This window comes from Nelusetta ayraudi, unplaced genomic scaffold (genome assembly GCF_046127955.1).
Source record: "Nelusetta ayraudi isolate G7.1 ecotype Tasmania unplaced genomic scaffold, CSIRO-AGI_Nayr_v1 ptg000190l, whole genome shotgun sequence".
Taxonomy (NCBI): domain Eukaryota; kingdom Metazoa; phylum Chordata; class Actinopteri; order Tetraodontiformes; family Monacanthidae; genus Nelusetta; species Nelusetta ayraudi.
Genome location: NW_027466239.1, coordinates 408,487 through 425,000, shown reverse-complemented (window position 1 = coordinate 425,000; position 16,514 = coordinate 408,487). Strand labels below are relative to the sequence as shown.

General features: G+C 50.7%; 1 protein-coding gene across 1 annotated transcript in view; it reads left to right on the top strand.

Annotated features, from left to right (window-relative positions):
- The window catches only part of cdh6 (cadherin 6), a 77,636-nt gene extending 62,183 nt beyond the window's left edge, over nucleotides 1-15,453 (top strand). Inside the window, exons 8-12 of the mRNA XM_076015532.1 lie at nucleotides 680-816; nucleotides 3,395-3,516; nucleotides 7,910-8,027; nucleotides 9,610-9,861; nucleotides 14,816-15,453. Coding sequence (XP_075871647.1) covers nucleotides 680-816; nucleotides 3,395-3,516; nucleotides 7,910-8,027; nucleotides 9,610-9,861; nucleotides 14,816-15,402 — 1,216 coding nt within the window. The 3' untranslated portion in view covers nucleotides 15,403-15,453. The remainder of the gene's footprint in view (nucleotides 1-679; nucleotides 817-3,394; nucleotides 3,517-7,909; nucleotides 8,028-9,609; nucleotides 9,862-14,815) is intronic.
- Nucleotides 15,454-16,514: the final 1,061 nt, after the last annotated feature.

The following is a 16,514-nucleotide window of genomic DNA, read 5'->3' as shown; positions in this document are numbered from 1 at the left end:
CCAGTATTGGGCAGTGAAGTAGTCCCGGTGGGAATGACTCTGGGTGGGCTCTGTCCCGTATTCCTGAGTTGTCTAGAGCGCCAATCCATTTCTGATGCCAACTCATGCTTGTTTCTGCAGGCGATATCCCATTAGGCAGCACATCCACAACAACTGCACACTGGCTGCTAGCTTGCGTAGAGCAGTGGGCTATGAATCAGGAGTGCTGGTCCTCTCTGCTTTATTTCATTCCTTTGTCAAAGCCATCTGTGTACAGATACTGTATGTTCAATTAGAAGATTTCAACACAATTTAAACACTACTTCTAATGTCTAGTGGGAACAAAGCACACACACACACACACACCATACACGCTATTTGTTCCCCCTTGAAACATTCCTGTTACTATTACAGTTTTATGTGCATAATTAAAATATGTGCTTGTGTTTTATCTGGCTTGTGGGGGAAGTACAAAACGGCTGCACGCAGCACTTCTGGCCCAGAGTGGTGCAAACTTTATGAGCTCGCATTGTGGCTGCGGTGGCGCTGAGGGAAACCCCAGTGCAGCACTGCACTGCTGCTGCAGGTTGAAGGGAGTCAGGGTCCCACTGGGGTGGGGCGGCGCTGGGACACGGCACACACACACACACACACACACACACACACTGGCCGCCTTCTCAGCCGCTCTTGCTGGTTGCAGGTACTCCATTGACCGGCGCACTGACATGGACCATCTGTTCAACGTCCATCCGGGGAACGGATCCGTGTTCCTGCTCAAGAGTCTGGACCGAGAGGAGGCCGCCTGGCACAACATCTCCATAATTGCCACGGAGTTACGTAAGTCCAGCAGGGGGCGCCGCTGCGGTCTGCGACGGTTTGATGATGACAGGAAGCATATGGAGGCAGACAGGTAGTCTGCTAGAACAGTGTAGAAGTCACAGGCGCTCATCACTCAAGCAGCTGGATGCATTGAGTCTGGCGGTCGGTGCTGCCCGGTCCACACTCCAGTCTGCTTGTGTCTCGGGGGATGGTTAGTAACCAAAAGCACCACCACACCAGTTTCAGGAGCCATTTAACAAACTTGGGTTATCATTAATGTGTTAACAGAAGCAATTACAATCACAGCAACAGGGGAAGGGCAGCGGGTCACTCAAAAAAAAAACGCAAAGTTGTCTTCGACTGAGACCCGACACGGGGAAACGTCCCCAAACTACAGAAAAACAAGGGGGAACGAAACCCCAAAGAAAGCCAAAGCTAAGCAGCCTGGGAGCCCGATAGTTCCCCAACAAACAAAGGGTTCCTACACGAAGCCAGAAGCTATTTTAATCTCAGCACAGCGGCCTGATCCTGATTCACAGAGCGGCTGCGGTGAAGAGTCTGTTGAACCTGAGCTGAGGGAAACTCTTGAGTCTTCAGTTCCTCTGCTAACTCAACCCAGAGGAGGAGGACTCGTCCATGCCTGTTTCACCAGGAGGCCACTCAAGCTCTCAGTCAGTTGCCACAGGAACACATTCTAAGACCCAAGCCTGGTGGGGACCAGGGTTTTCCTGAGCTATGTTTCCATGACCCCTGGACCTGCTCTACATATGGCCATGAGAACTGGTGATGGAAGCGGCTCCGCCTGGAAAACCTCTCTGGCTAAAAGCTTTGGACGGAAACACTTGATCACGTGACGTACGGGGTCACGTGACCAGTCGACCGACCAGTGGACACGGCGCGTTATGATTGGACGGAGGAGGAGACGGAAGATTTTTTTTTTTTTTTTTTTTACAAGTCATCAGAGAAAAATATAACAGGCATTCTGGACAGCAAACGAGATGGAAATGCTGATTAGTACAAGAAATCTCGTATCTCCTTCCTCGTCAAAGCGCAGGAGGCGAGGGAGGATGATTAACGCATAAATAGCTTAAAAATAATACGGTTAGGTTGTTAAAACGCTGGAGATTTGGCAGCGGCACAGATTGAAGATCTTGGATGTCGATGTGGAGATGGAGAGATGTCGATTAGACGAGAAAGAGAGAAATAGGCCAAAGTTGTTTTCCGTGCAGCTGAAAGCATCGTCGTAAAACACCGTGGATTTGCTTCAGTGTTCTGACAGACAGGCTGAAGTCCACACCCAGCAAACACACGCAGGCAATAAGCAATAGCACGCACACTGCAATGGAGCAAATGACTGCACATAACCAGGGTAAGATGAGAAATGTGAAGATCTTTTATTGAAGCGATCATATCTTCTCCTCCATCACCAGGACTGCAGTAGACATTGTTCTCCAGGCCGGGGGTGTGGCGACGGTCGCCGTGAGTCTGGTCACTAAAGAGCCGACGTGAACATGCACTCAAAGCATTATTGAACATGTGGCTGGTGACTTGTGATTCTGCACATATTGAGCTGAGTTCTGTAGCAGCACCAGACTTTGCTGGTCGCAATTCTCAGGGGTGAAATTAACTATGTACATATTTATATATAGAAACGTACAGAGAACTGCTATGGTGCATATAGAGGAATATCACTGAAGTGTCATGGAAACACTTTTATTGCATTGACACGTCAGCGGACGTGATGTGCGGGGTCACGTGACCAGTTCACTGACCAGTGAAACGTTCCGATTGGACGGAAGAGGAGACGCAATATTATTTAAAAGTCGACAGCAAACAAACTGTTTAAACAAAAGCAAAGGTCATTTGAGATTTGAGCAGTATTGCGGCTGGTGATCTTCACACCGTTCAATGGAAACACCTGCAAATCACAACTGTACTTTGTCAAAATTGGAGCAATATGGCTTTTATTTTGAAAAAAACTGACATGGAAACGCAGCTAGTGTTCAGGACACCCACTCCACCTCTCCAGGCCACCATCACACCATTGTGTGCAGAGTTTTACCTATACATCCAAAGCGCCAGGGTTCCAGTGATCCGTGTGGAAAACCACCTCATGAGAGTCCAAACCTTTCGGCCACATTTGAGAGCTTTTTCCAAGCTGAGCTGCTTCCATCACCAGGTTTTATTATGGCCATATTTAGGTTTTGCGCAGTTCTCGGGGTTCATGGAGGCACAGCCAGTGAGAGGTCCCAGGTTCAATCCCAAAACTACAGCCTTCAAAGGGCACAGATGAGAGTCCTGCTCCTGCCAGCCTCGTTCCTTCCTGCTGAAGGTCCAGCTGTCACAAAGGGCATCGACGCTCGGACCTCGGCCAATCAAATCCTTCCTGCTCGTGTCCACCGACCCCCTGCTGTGAATTGCCAAAAGCTGAAGGTTAACAGCCGGCAAGAACAGCAGTGTGTTGGGAGTCACCAGCACTCCTCATGATGTACTCCCAGCACTGCCTCCCTGCAGTTTCTCCTGCCCGGGATGATCGTTGAAGACCTCGTCAAGAAGCAAAGATCCAGAGTTTCTGCTTCTGCTGTTTGTTTTGCAGACAATCCTCGTCAAAGCAGCCATGTCCGAGTTTACATCCGCCTGCTGGACATCAACGACAACGCCCCCACCTTCGCCACCGTGTATGAAACCTACGTCTGTGAGAGGACCAAGCCTGGCCAGGTAGGACTGCTTCCATCTAAAGATCAGACCTTCTCATTGTCCAGGCAGCGCTTGGCAGAGGAATTGTACTGGTTCACCATTAACTGTAAGACAGCAGTATGTCCTGATGCACTGACTGTTGCTGTGCCCCTCCTTCTTTGGTTCCTTTGAAAGAGATTAGCGCGCACGTTTGATGTGGTCTCACACTCAGTTTGACCTGCAGATGAAGAGAGCGGCTGGTTTGTGTCCAGTCAGTCCGACAGTCTGATGGCTGCGTGCCTTCGCTGACCTCTGCGTCAGGAAGTCGCATTGAATTTTAATATGACTGGAGTCAACACGTCATGATAGACTGCAAGTAAAGGGGCCAAGGCAAACTACCAGCAGAGTAGACCAGTATACACTACCAGCAGAGTAGACCAGTATACACCACCAGCAGAGTAGACCAGTATACACCACCACCACCAGCAGAGTAGACCAGTATACACCACCAGCAGCAGCAGAATAGACCAGTATACACCACCAGCAGAATAGACCAGTATACACCACCAGCAGAGTAGACCAGTATACACCACCATCATAATAGACCAGTATACACCACCAGCAGAGTAGAACAGTATACACCACCAGCAGAGTAGACCAGTAAACACTACCACCAGCAGAATAGAACAGTAAACACCACCAGCAGAATAGACCAGTATACACCACCAGCATAATAGACCAGTATACACCACCAGCAGAATAGACCAGTATACACCATCAGCAGAGTAGACCTGTATACACCACCATGGTGGTATTGAACATTTGTTTCCTTTGCCACATTAATCCACATATCTTGCTCATATACTTGATGTCTGCAGTTTGTATACAGTAGTCAGGATCAAGCAGAAGCAGGTGCCTCCAAACTGTTGACTGCTGGTGTTTCCAGTTGAGGACTGTTTGCGACTTCAGGAAATGACAAAAGATTTCCTTTCACCATCTTGGCTTTTTCATTGTCAGTGTGAAATGTAGGTTAAGAAAACACAAGAAACCTGCACGACTGCGTTAGTATTATTATTTGTCCTTGTGTGTCACATCCACAGCAGTGTTGAGCTGCTTTGTTAGAAATAAAGCGTCACGTTTTTGTGTCTGCTTTAATGAGTCACAATGTCAGCCCTGTTTGCTGCGACTACCTCCCCCCCCCCCCCCCAACCCCCAACCGCACTTCCATGCGATGGAGCATAGCGACAAGCTGAGAAATATTCCATGTGAAGTAGATTGAAGCCTAATCCAGGAAGGAGCGCCTGCAGCGTCTGCGCTTTAGTTCTGTGGCCGATGAACCAGCGACAATCCCATAAATCATTTTAATTAGCTTCTCCGCCGCCGCGCTAATTGACTGACTCTGTAGTTTGAAGTCAACACAAGTTTGATTCTTCTTTCTGAATCCGTCACGTCTGGGTCTGGCATGTCACTGTGTTATTTCTCACTGCTTGATAAGACTCGTGTAAAAGTAATGTGATTAAACGCAGGCGGCGCTTCCACATACGACCAACAGTTTGAATGCACGCACACACGGGTGTTTTGCTGCGGCAAAGCCGATTGGCCGTGCTCTCGGGGGGGGGGGCTCGTCCCTTTGTGGCGGCTGAGGAGCTAATCTGCCCGCGATTTCACACGTTAACGCAATTAAACACGGGTTTGGGAAACGTGCGCGTTACTCATCTAATGCCGCGCAGTCGGCAAGAGGATGGAGATGCAAAGCTGCTGCTGCTGCTGCTGCGCGAACACAACAGGTTAAATATAAGCGGACGTGCTGACGCCACAGTGGCTCACTCCCGGCGTCATCTCGCCCTCCTCCCTGCAGGGCCATGGCCCGCTGCCAGCGCTCCTTCCATGTCCCTGTCAACCTACAATCCTTTCATCCCTTAATTCCTCTGCCCTTTCATCTGCCCATCAATGTTCATCATCACAATGTGCTCGCGGGGTGTCCTCTGCTGCCTCCGTCTGGCTGTGGTTGTCATTGCCCTGTGTGCGTTCCGACGTTTTCCTGGTTAAACCTCTCGCTTAGTGTAGTAGTAGTAGTATTGTTAGTATACCACCGATTCTGTGTTAGGGTTAGTGTGCTAAACCCTGTCCCAAGTGTCCTAAGACAAAGCACGTCAATACCACTGGGCCTTTAGCAGTTGTTATAGAAGGCGTGAGTTGGTTAGCGTTAGCACGTTCTATATTATTTTCTACACTAATGAGTTTTCAATCATTTTTTTTTTTTCGCAATTATGACGGAGATGATGAAGTCCTGGTGCTGCTTCCAGACATGGCTCAGCACGGTGATGGGACATAATTGAATTTTTCTAATCCGATACGATAATCGATATCTTTGGGGTCGATTTTGCAATATCGATATCGATACACTCTTCGGTTTGTCATTTTTTCAATGAATAAAAAGTTACAATACAAATCACAATGTTTATTACAAAAAGTGAAAACCGGTTAAAGAAAATGTTTAAAGTCAATCAATAAAAAAAATATTAAAAATATCGATATTTTCTCAAAAATATCACTGGCACATCACTAGCTCAGCACCAGCAGAGATTAGCTTTTTCCACATGCACCCTGATTTATTAAACACGTTAACGTCAGGTTGTCTCAGCCATGTGTGAGCTCCAGCTGTGTTCTTGTCGTGTTTCCCGCCACAGATCGTGACACAATGACTTAACAAGGTTGGATGAAATTGAATTTTGGACGCAGCTCAACAAGCTTTGCTATTTTTAGAACAGGCCTGCGGGCGACTCACGTGGTCCTTGGGGAAGGGGAGGGGTGGGGGGGCGGGGGAGGACCTGGTGCACGCGAGCACCGTGTTGGTGACCCCTGCACTAGACGATGCACAATACATGGTCAGTGAGCTGGTCAGTGGCAAAGCTGGACTGACGTGTGAACAGAAGCATATAAATCCAATTGAAGGGCTTCTATTTGTAGATGTCTCTGGTTATAAACCAGTTGGAGTCAGGCTGTTAGTCCCTCGTCCTCGGAGCTCCTGTCTGCACCAAGTCAAGCCTGAAACGATCACGTCTTTATGTTATTTGGTGATCATTTTCACGTAAATGGGCGTGCATCCACTGGAGTTGATGGAAAAGGAAGCCACAATAGGACAGCCGTTCTAAAGACTTCTGGGTTCTGGAAATCTAGTTGAATCTAGCTCTATAATCTGCGTGCAAATACAATAAAGAAGCACATTGCTGCCACGCTAGAAAATAAACAGGGCTCAGTATCACGTTATAACGTGAAAATTGTTACGGAATTACGTGATAGTTTCACGTTTTTACGTGACAATTTTCACGTTATAACGTGAAACTTTCCCAAAATGATGAGAAAATGATCATGCAATAACATGATAGTTTCACGTTATAACGTGAAAATTATCACCTAAAAACGTGATGGCTTCACAGTGAAAATGATCGCGATACTGAGCGCTGTTTTTGCTTCTCGGGTGGTGGCAGCGATGCGCTTCCATATAAACCCGCCTCTTTAATCTCCTGAATAGAAACAATATTTCACCGTCATTCATGGACACATCTCGCCACCCAGAGCCCACTGTGACGCCATTACATATTCACCCTTTAATGATTGAAAGTGATTCCAAACCCAAAAACTCTGATCTGGGGACGATACAGCTCCAACCAGCCGCCAAGTGAATTTTCAAGTGAAAAGTTTGAATGTTGTGTCCCTACAGAGCCCAGCAGCAGCAGCAGCAGCAGCAGCAGCAGCAGCAGTGCTGTGTGAGTTCAGACAGCAACAATGGACCACAATGATGACAAGTTTGCACAGCAGGGGTGGGGGGTGGGGGGGGGGGGTATAAAAACAGCATCACAATGCCCCAAGAAACTTGACAGAACACTGCAGCAGAGGCAGCAGCCACTTGGCTCGCAGCCCTCCAGCGAGCTCCTGCTGCGGCTCCTTACAGCTCCAACACCGCCACTGAAAAATAGCAAATGAGGAAATATTTCTGCTAACTTTGTCCAACAGGAACGTGTTTAGAGGAGAAGAGGAACATGGTGGCCTGCTGCTGCTGCTGCTGCTGCTGCTGCTGCTGCTGCTGCTGCTGCTGCTGCTGAAAAGTTGTTGTGTGCCCCCCCCCCCCGCCCCGAAACCAAAGTGTGTTTTTAATTGGTGCGCATGAGCAGTGCGCTCCACTCAGGAGTGTTGGCTGTTAGAAGTCGTCCTTGAGTCCTTGAGTTGCACCGACAGACAGACAGACAGACAGACAGACAGCTGGGACGCAGGGCTTCCCAGCAAAGTCACCAGCGATCCTTTAAACATCCAAGCTGTTGCGTTGGCAGCCCCCCACCCTGCACAGTGGGAGCGCGGCGTCGTCATGATGCAGCCCGCAGACCCCCCCGTGGCTGCTCTGAGCCTCCTAACAGTGGCTGGGTGTCTTCGACAGCGGATCCAGACGGTGAGCGCCGTAGACGCGGATGAGCCGTCGTCGGGCCACAAGTTCTTCTTCAGCCTGGCTCCTGAAGGGACCTACCGCAGCAACTTCACCGTCAGGGACAACGGAGGTGAGCGAGCAACTCGGCCAGGGCGAACACCTTGCAGTGGCACTCCAGCACATGTTCACACACTCGCCTCGAGGGGGCGTTTGGGGTTGGGAGAGGTCCTCTCCCAGATGGAAGCAAATAGCCAGCAGCACTCCAGTGGCCATCATAGGAAATGCAATTTGTCTCACTGGCAGCCCCCCCCCCCCCCCCCTCAGTGTGTGTGTGTGTGTGTGACCACACAGGAAGTGACATCACTACATAGTCCCTCTAACTAGACGCAGGTGTACTGATGATCTACACCAGGGGTGGGCCAACTGTTGGACTGGTGGGGGTCACACTGGGGTCTACAGTGAGCCAGAGGGGGGGGGTAGCGGAGCAGCAGCAGATGGATGGAGTGTTCTGGTGAGCCGCCTCATAGGAGGAAGCAATGCATCATGGGATATGATGGAGAAAACATGTTGCTGTGATGTCAATGGAAAATGAAGCACAGTTGCACCAGGGTTTTTAGCTCTTAGAACTTCCTAGAACCATCTAGAACTGCCTCGAACTAGCTAGAACCATCACCAGAACCATCAGGGTGTTTAGCTCTTAGAACCACCCAGAACCATCTAGAACTGCCTAGAACTAGCTAGAACCATCACCAGAACCACCAAGAACTACCAGGGTGTTTAGCTCTTAGAACCACCCAGAACCACCTAGAACTGCCTAGAACTAGCGAGAACCATCACCAGAACCACCTAGAACTTCCTAGAATCATCCAGAACCACCGGGATGTTTAGCTCTTAGAACCATCCAGAACCACCTAGAACTGCCTAGAACCATGTTTAGCTCTTTATTGAAACGACTCTGAAAAGACTGTGAGAAAATGGATGAAATAGAGCTGTTTGATGACGGACTGACTTGCGGTTCAGCAGGCCGGGTGAAAGAGCTGACCGGGCCTCAGGTGGGAGTTCTTCCCACCCACAACATGCAACAGCTTTAGAAGGGCTCGTCATATACACAACAGCTGCAGGAAAAACCGGCACATTTACAGCAGTGTTTACGACACAATCGTAAAGGCGACAGTGAGAGGACATCGAGTGCCTCGTCAACATAATACTGCAAAATAGTCAAAAGAAGGTGGTGAATAATTGAGGCAATGCCAAGCAAGAGGGCTGGAGAATCAAAAATATCAATATGATATTTAAAAAAAAAAACCTTCATGTCTACCAGGCACAGTCAGAGTATATGAAGTACCCTGCCGCTGGTAGTTTGGAGAGACTTTTCCATTGTGTTGCGTCCTCCCTGCACCTCTCTGTTCCTGTTGGTAGTTTGGTAGTTTGGTTTTTTTGTTTTTTTTCCCTACTTATTTGTTTCACAATACTGCCCGTATACATGCGGAGGAACCAACCTGCACTCATTCCTCAGCCAGAATGCATCCCATAATAGTATTTGCTTGATTCTCAAGTCAGTATTCTACACCTCACCAAATTCCAAGACATTACTTTCCATGCAATGCAATGAAATGCAATGTGCGCTTTGGTCCTTGTGCACGTTGATTTTTTCATTATTAAGCTCTTCATCCTCTTCCTCCTCCTCCTCCTCCTCCTCCTCCTCCCGCCAGACAACACGGCCGGCATCCTGACGCGGCGCTCCAGCTACAGCCGCCTCCACCAGAGCGTCTACCTGGTCCCCGTGGTGATCACGGACGGCGACTACCCCATGCAGAGCAGCACGGGCACCCTGACGGTGAGGGTGTGCACCTGCGACCGCCAGGGCAACATGGAGCTGTGCAACGTGGAGGCTCTGAGCAGCTCACCAGGCCTCAGCACCGGAGCCCTGGTCGCCATCCTGCTGTGTGCCGTCATCCTCCTGGGTAGGTCCCAGTCTGTCTGTCTGTCTGACTGTCTGTCTGACTGACTGTCTGTCTGTCTGTCTGTCTGTCTGTCTGACTGACTGACTGTCTGACTGACTGACTGTCTGTCTGTCTGTCTGACTGACTGTCTGTCTGACTGACTGACTGACTGTCTGACTGACTGACTGACTGACTGACTGACTGACTGACTGTCTGACTGACTGACTGTCTGTCTGACTGTCTGACTGTCTGTCTGTCTGTCTGACTCACACTACGATCTCATCATTACTGCTGAGTGGAGTCAGTCTGCAGGATTCATCCTTCACCAGGAAGCAGGTGTAGAAGGTGGATGGAGGAGCTCAGACCTTGCCGCCGCCGCCGCCGCTCGTCCCAACCATTGTGCTCCTACTTGCCTCATCAGTTTGTCAAGTTGCACAGTTAGCATCTCATATATTTGGAATACAAGACAGTGTTGAAGAAATGCAGGCACTCTGTGACTTTAAGGAGAGTTGCTGTCGAGACTCCCATGCAGTTGTTTGCAATCAGTGGAGGGGAACTGGGACCACTTTCTGTCTGTCTGACAGAAGTCTCTGGAAGTGAGCGAGACTCCCGGCTACTTGGAGGTGCTGCTAGACTGAAGATGCTGTACAACATCAATTTAATAGAGAAACATGAGAAAGTCTGCTGGCGAGGCCAGTGGAGCTAATATGGATCACTTCCATCCTGATTGATTGATGGGCTTAATGGGCGACGGCGCCGGGTGAGCCAAGAGGAACCCGTGAGAAGTTCTGGCAGCAGCTCCCTGCTCAGTTTTCTGTGGAGAGGGAACCTTTTTCTCAGGCGTCACAAATGAGCAAAGACCTGTGAAGATGTTGAGCGACGGTTTCCAACACGCTGTTCAAGACACGCCATGCTGTCATTGGCTGAAACCAGCCCCGCCCTCCCGCCTGCCATCAGTCTGGCATCAAAAATATGCAGTTCTGAGTCAGTGTGTGAAAGTGCACAATGGAAGCCAGATACAATGCAGTGTGAATGTGCAGTTCTCTATCATCACTGTGGTTGCTGAGTGAGAAGAACTACAGACAGAGCAGGAACACTGAAGACACTGTGGAACAGACAGTCGGTGCTCTGAATGCATTGGAAACGCTTTCAAACGGGATGGAATAATTGAGTTCAGTGAAGCACACGTGGACAACGGTCCAACCAAGTCGCTCTGTGATGTCATCGTCCCCTGGCAACATGTGACTGAAAGCTACAACAAGCGGCTCGTGAGCGTCGTCTCGAATGAACCACCAGGGGGCGCTGCTGCCGTCAGACAGCTGCCACTCCCTTCTGCTTTGAACAGGTGTGGGCAAACTACGGCCCGGGGGCCCATATGCGGCCCGGGGAACTTTTCAATCCGGCCCCTCCCGAACTTGAAGAGGTGATCTTTCTAGTCAGTCAGTCCAGAAATATATACATTTAAATTGAAAGAGTAATTCATCAAGGTGTTATAACACTGGTGTTGACATTTAGCCATATGACTGATGAACTTTACGACATGACTGAACTTGGACAAGAGCCTCATGCTGCAGCAGCTAAAGGGACAGGAAGTGATTTTCATCACTGTCAGACGAGGCAATGAAAAGTCACTTCCTCCTCCTCCTCTTCCTCCTTCTCCCCCCCCTCCTACTCCTCCTCTTCCTCCTCCACCTCCTTCTCCTTCTCCCCCTCCTCCTTCTCCTCCCCCTCCTACTCCTCCTCCACCTCCCTCTCCTTCTCCCCCTCCTCCTTCTCCTCCCCCTCCTTCTCCTCCTCCACCTCCCTCTCCTTCTCCTCCTCATCCTTCTCCTCCCCGTCCTCCCCCTCCTCCTTCTCCCCCCTCCTTCTCCTCCTCCACCTCCCTCTCCTTCTCCTCCTCATCCATCTCCTCCCCGTCCTCCCCCTCCTCCTTCTCCCCCCCTCCTTCTCCTCCTCCACCTCCCTCTCCTTCTCCTCCTCATCCTTCTCCTTCCCCATCCTCCTCCTTCTCCTTCTCCTCCCCCTCCTACTCCTCCTCCACCTCCCTCTCCTTCTCCTCCTCCTCCTTCTCCTCCCCGTCCTCCCCCTCCTCCTTCTCCTCCACCCTCACAGAGGGCCAATGTGCCGCAACTTCAGAGAACAGGCGCACAGAGCATGAAGGAGCTGAACTTGCTGACGTGGGCTGGAGTGATGCTGATCAACCTTCACCAGGGTGAAGTTTAGCTGCTTGTCCTCGCATCACGGGACTCACTGTGCTCTGCTGCGCTCCCTAGTGGCAAAACAAAATGTCCTTTAATACATATGACAACCGTAGCTGACGTTGGACTCCACTGCTGTGTGAGCTAGTGTTGTAGTCCTGGAGGTGGGTCTTGGACCACTCGGACTCAGGTCGGGTCTCGGTCCGGGACTGGATTTTAGATCCAGACCAGTGGAGACTCAGCCAACACTGTAATAACACTGTAATAACACAATAATAACAGAAAAGAATCCAGCTGCTGGTGTTTGACGCTCTGTTGGTGACACCCAGAGTGACACCCTGACCCCTTATTCCCGGTTCAATAATATATTCAATAAAATAGTTGGCAAAGCAGCAAAATGTTGAATGAAATGATTCAAAGACTCCCTGCTGAGAAGAGACGCTGCTGCTCCATTCAGAAGCAAACTGGAATTAAAAAAAAAAGATTCTGGTCATTTTGTTCAGTTTTGTTGTTTTTCTTGGATATATAAAGTCCTGGTCTGGTCTCGGTCTGGATGCTCTCTGGTCCTGATAAGGTCTTGGTCTGGGTCGGTGCCTACCTGGACTACGACACCAGCGCGAGGCAACAGAGTGAAGCCGGCGCCGGCAGGAGGTGAATATTTTCTCCTGCAGGTGTGGATGTGGGCGCCGGCCGTCGTCCTCAACCTGGGGGGTTTATTAGCGCCAGCATGATTTCTGCCGACAGCCCTGGAATTGAATGCTGTAATGAAATGGATGCAGCTGTAATAGGCGGCGGCTGAGAGCTGAACTGGAGGCTGCAGACTGGCGTTTATATGGGGCTGCGCTACTTGAAGTGCTCTCAGCTGGAAGGAGAGGGGGGGGGGGGGGGGGGGGTCAGAACTGTTTCCAAAAGTCTGAAAAATACCAGCAAGCTTCACGTCTTGGCCAAAAATAAGAAGGCTTTTCGGCCAGCAGTGGTGTGAAAGGTTCCTGTGTACGTTGAGGAAACAGTGTGGACGTCACAGAACCACGGTGCAGGTCAGTGAGTCAGTCTGTGGAACAGCTGCAGGGACCACCTGACAGCCTAGCATCATCATCAGCCAGGTGCAAACCGACAAGCTAGCGAGGGTTTTGGATGAGTTTTAAGAAAGGAAGAAAAATGTCAGTTCTGCTTATTGTACTTTTTTTTGTTGCCTTATGTTTACGCTTTGATTACTATTTTATGACTTATTAACTAATTACTGACAGTGAGACAGCTGTCTGTGTCTTTATTGCTGGCTCTTTATTGAAACGACTCTGACAACACTGAAACAATGGATGGCATTCAGCGACCTTACGACTGACTGACTATTAACGTTACTTCCTCAAATTCAGCGGGCCGCATTGTAAAGCTTAACGGGCCACATACGGCCCCCGGGCCGTAGTTTGCCCACGCCTGTCCTCCACCCTCTGCAACATGGAGTGCAGTACTTGTGTGGTTGGTTTTTTTTACATTCGCTTGTTTTTGGTTTTTCTTGGCTCGGCTTGTTGCCACGTTTGATTTAGTGCACTATTTTTCTTCCAACCTGCTGGAATAAATCAGACGAATCTAAAAAAAAGTGTCAAATGTCACGCAGCGCAAAGCCAGTTTGAGCAGCAGCAGCAGCAGCAGCAGCAGCAGGTCCTCACTGGCCTGAAGCTGCACTATTTTAGCTTCATATGCAAATGAAGGTTGTCACCGCCACCTCAGCCACTACGTTGCTATTTTCTCCACTTGCCCCCCCCACCCCACCCCCCCTCCACACACACACACACTGTACACTGGCACATCTCCACACATCTCCACCTCCCTCTGCCTCCTCCTCTCCTCTCCTCTCCTCTCCTCTCCTCTCCTCTCCTCTCCATCGCTCGCTCCCTGCCTGACCTGAAGGAAACTCGGCCCCGCCTCTTTCTCTCGTCCTCTCGCTTGATTTAAATTGCGAGTGGCCGGCGTGAGCTCAGCCAATCAAATGTTCTGCATGATTACTTCTGGCTGATCCTCTGGGAAGAATGAAAGGCGGCTCTCCAGCCTGCCAGTGCTGCACTCGCAGAACCCCACAACAACAACAACAACAACAACAACAATAATAATAATATAGTGGCTCTGTGTTTATGACGAACCCCTGCACCGCACTTTTATCTGGATGATGTGCAGCGTTGCTCTAAATCAGAAGCAGTTTGCTCTGCAGTGGCGGCTGCATGTTGCACTTTGCTGCTCGCTGGCTTCCCAGCAGCAGCAGCAGCAGCAGCAGCAGCAGCAGCAGCAGCAGCAGCAGCACCATAAAAACTGATATTAATTCCTCTGATGGGAAGTTACTGGAGGCTTTCATCACATCTGCAACGTGCTTTTCATTTCACAATGCACTGAGGAAGAATTTCCCAGAAGGCTTTGCTGCTTGGTCTTGGCCACCCAGGGTCATAGGTGGGGGGGGGTCGGGCCCATTTCAACTGGGAATTTCCGTGACTTTATTCTCAATTTTTTTTTTTCATTATTTTTTTTTTTATTTCAATTTTTTTTTTGGTTTCTTAATTTGGAATTCAAATTTGCATGTGTGCAGTTTTGCACAGTATTGAGTTTTGCGAGTTACGCTGTTAGCATATTGATGTCGACGCAAAAAGCTGTTTGGGCTCCAGATGAAAATGTTCCATGTGGAGGAAATTTGTTTCATTAAACTTTGTGCAAGTTCCACATTTTAGCCCTGCAGTCTAACCCCCCTCCTGTGTGTGTGTGTGTGTGTGTGTGTGTGTGTGTGTGTGCAGTCATGGTGGTCCTCTTCGCGGCCCTGAAGCGCCAGAGGAAGCAGGAGCCGCTCATCCTCTCCAAGGAGGACGTGCGGGACAACGTGGTGAGCTACAACGACGAGGGCGGCGGCGAGGAGGACACGCAGGCCTTCGACATCGGGGCGCTGCGCCACCCGGAGGCCGCCGCCGTGGCCGCCGCCGCCCTGGAGGAGGCGGGGCGGCAGCGGCGAGACATCGTGCCCACCGACGCCCTGCTGTACGGGGCGGCGCCGGCGCCCGCGCTGCTGCGCCGCTGCCCTCCGCCCGCAGTCCCGCGGCCCCACCAGCAGGGCGGCGCTGGCGGCGCGGGGGGCGACGTGCGCGGCTTCATCGCCGAGCGGCTGCTGGACAACGACTGCAACCCGGCGGCGCCGCCCTACGACTCGCTGGCCACCTACGCCTACGAGGGCGCCGGCTCGGCGGCCCAGTCGCTCAGCTCGCTGGACTCGGCGCCGTCGTCGGAGGAGGAGGGCGAGCAGGACTACCGCTACCTGACGGACTGGGGGCCCAAGTTCAGGAAGCTGGCCGACCTGTACGGTGCCGCCGACGACAGTGACTTCTGCTAACGGGGGAGCCGCCGCCGCCGCTGCAGGCGCCGCTCCCGAGCACTCTCCTGTCGACGGCCCGGCAGAATCTGGCAGAAAGTGATGGCGGGTTTGTGTCTTTTGTTCAGAGCAGGGTTCTGGTTGTCCAACCTTGAACCCTGCTCTGAAACCAGAACCCTGCTCCAGAACCCTGGTCTGAAACCAGAACCCTGGTCTGAACAGAAGACACAAATCTGTGAAAACTTGACGACATAACCAACACAATCCAACTGTTCTGAGACTGTGAGCGGCTTTAAAAGGGAGAACCAGAACCGTTGGACCCCCCCCCCCCAACACACACACACACACACCACCCCTAGACCTTTACTCCCCCCCAAATGAATGGACAAACCCAAAATGCCCCACGGTAACAATCTGAAGCACCACCTGATGGTCAAGCTGTCCTCGGCGGTCGGTCCAAACGCAGCAGGAGGAGGAGGAGGAGGAGCCCCAGTTGGACGACAGAAATGCAAATGAAGCAGAGCTCCAATCTGCACCTCCCGCCACCATCGGCCTCCTTCAACTCATTTCAGGCCTGAATGGAGTTTGGAATCAAAATTGGACCCTGTTTTTGTCGTACAGAGGAAAAATTGGACTTTTTAATACTGGCAAGGCTTTAATCTCTCGCCACCGCTCAGCCAATCCTGAGGGGGGGGGGGTTTCACTCCCCCCGTGGCTTTAAACTGGGGGGGGGTGGCAGGGGAGGGGGGGGAGCCTTGGTCAGTCAGCAAAACAAAACGTACCTCTGCAGACACGAGGAGGAGGAAGAGGAGTGCGAGGAGGAGGAGGAGGAGGAGACGAGTCGGTCGGCTCGTTTTTGACTAAGTGCCCTTCCGCTGCCCTTTGAGCTGCAGCTCGGCTGACGCACAAGGGCGCCAGCGACTCTCTTGACATGATGACTTCATGTTGTTTTTTTTCCCGTCTTGTTAAAAAAAAATAAACAAAAACAAAAAAAAACAGGATCGTGAAAAGATCCTCTTGAAAAAAAAAAAAACGGCCTTCTTCTTCTTCTTCTTCTTCTTCGGGGACACAGAGTAAACAGACTGTTGGCGCTGTTGGTTGCACTGATTTCCTCTCCGGTTCCACTGATGTTG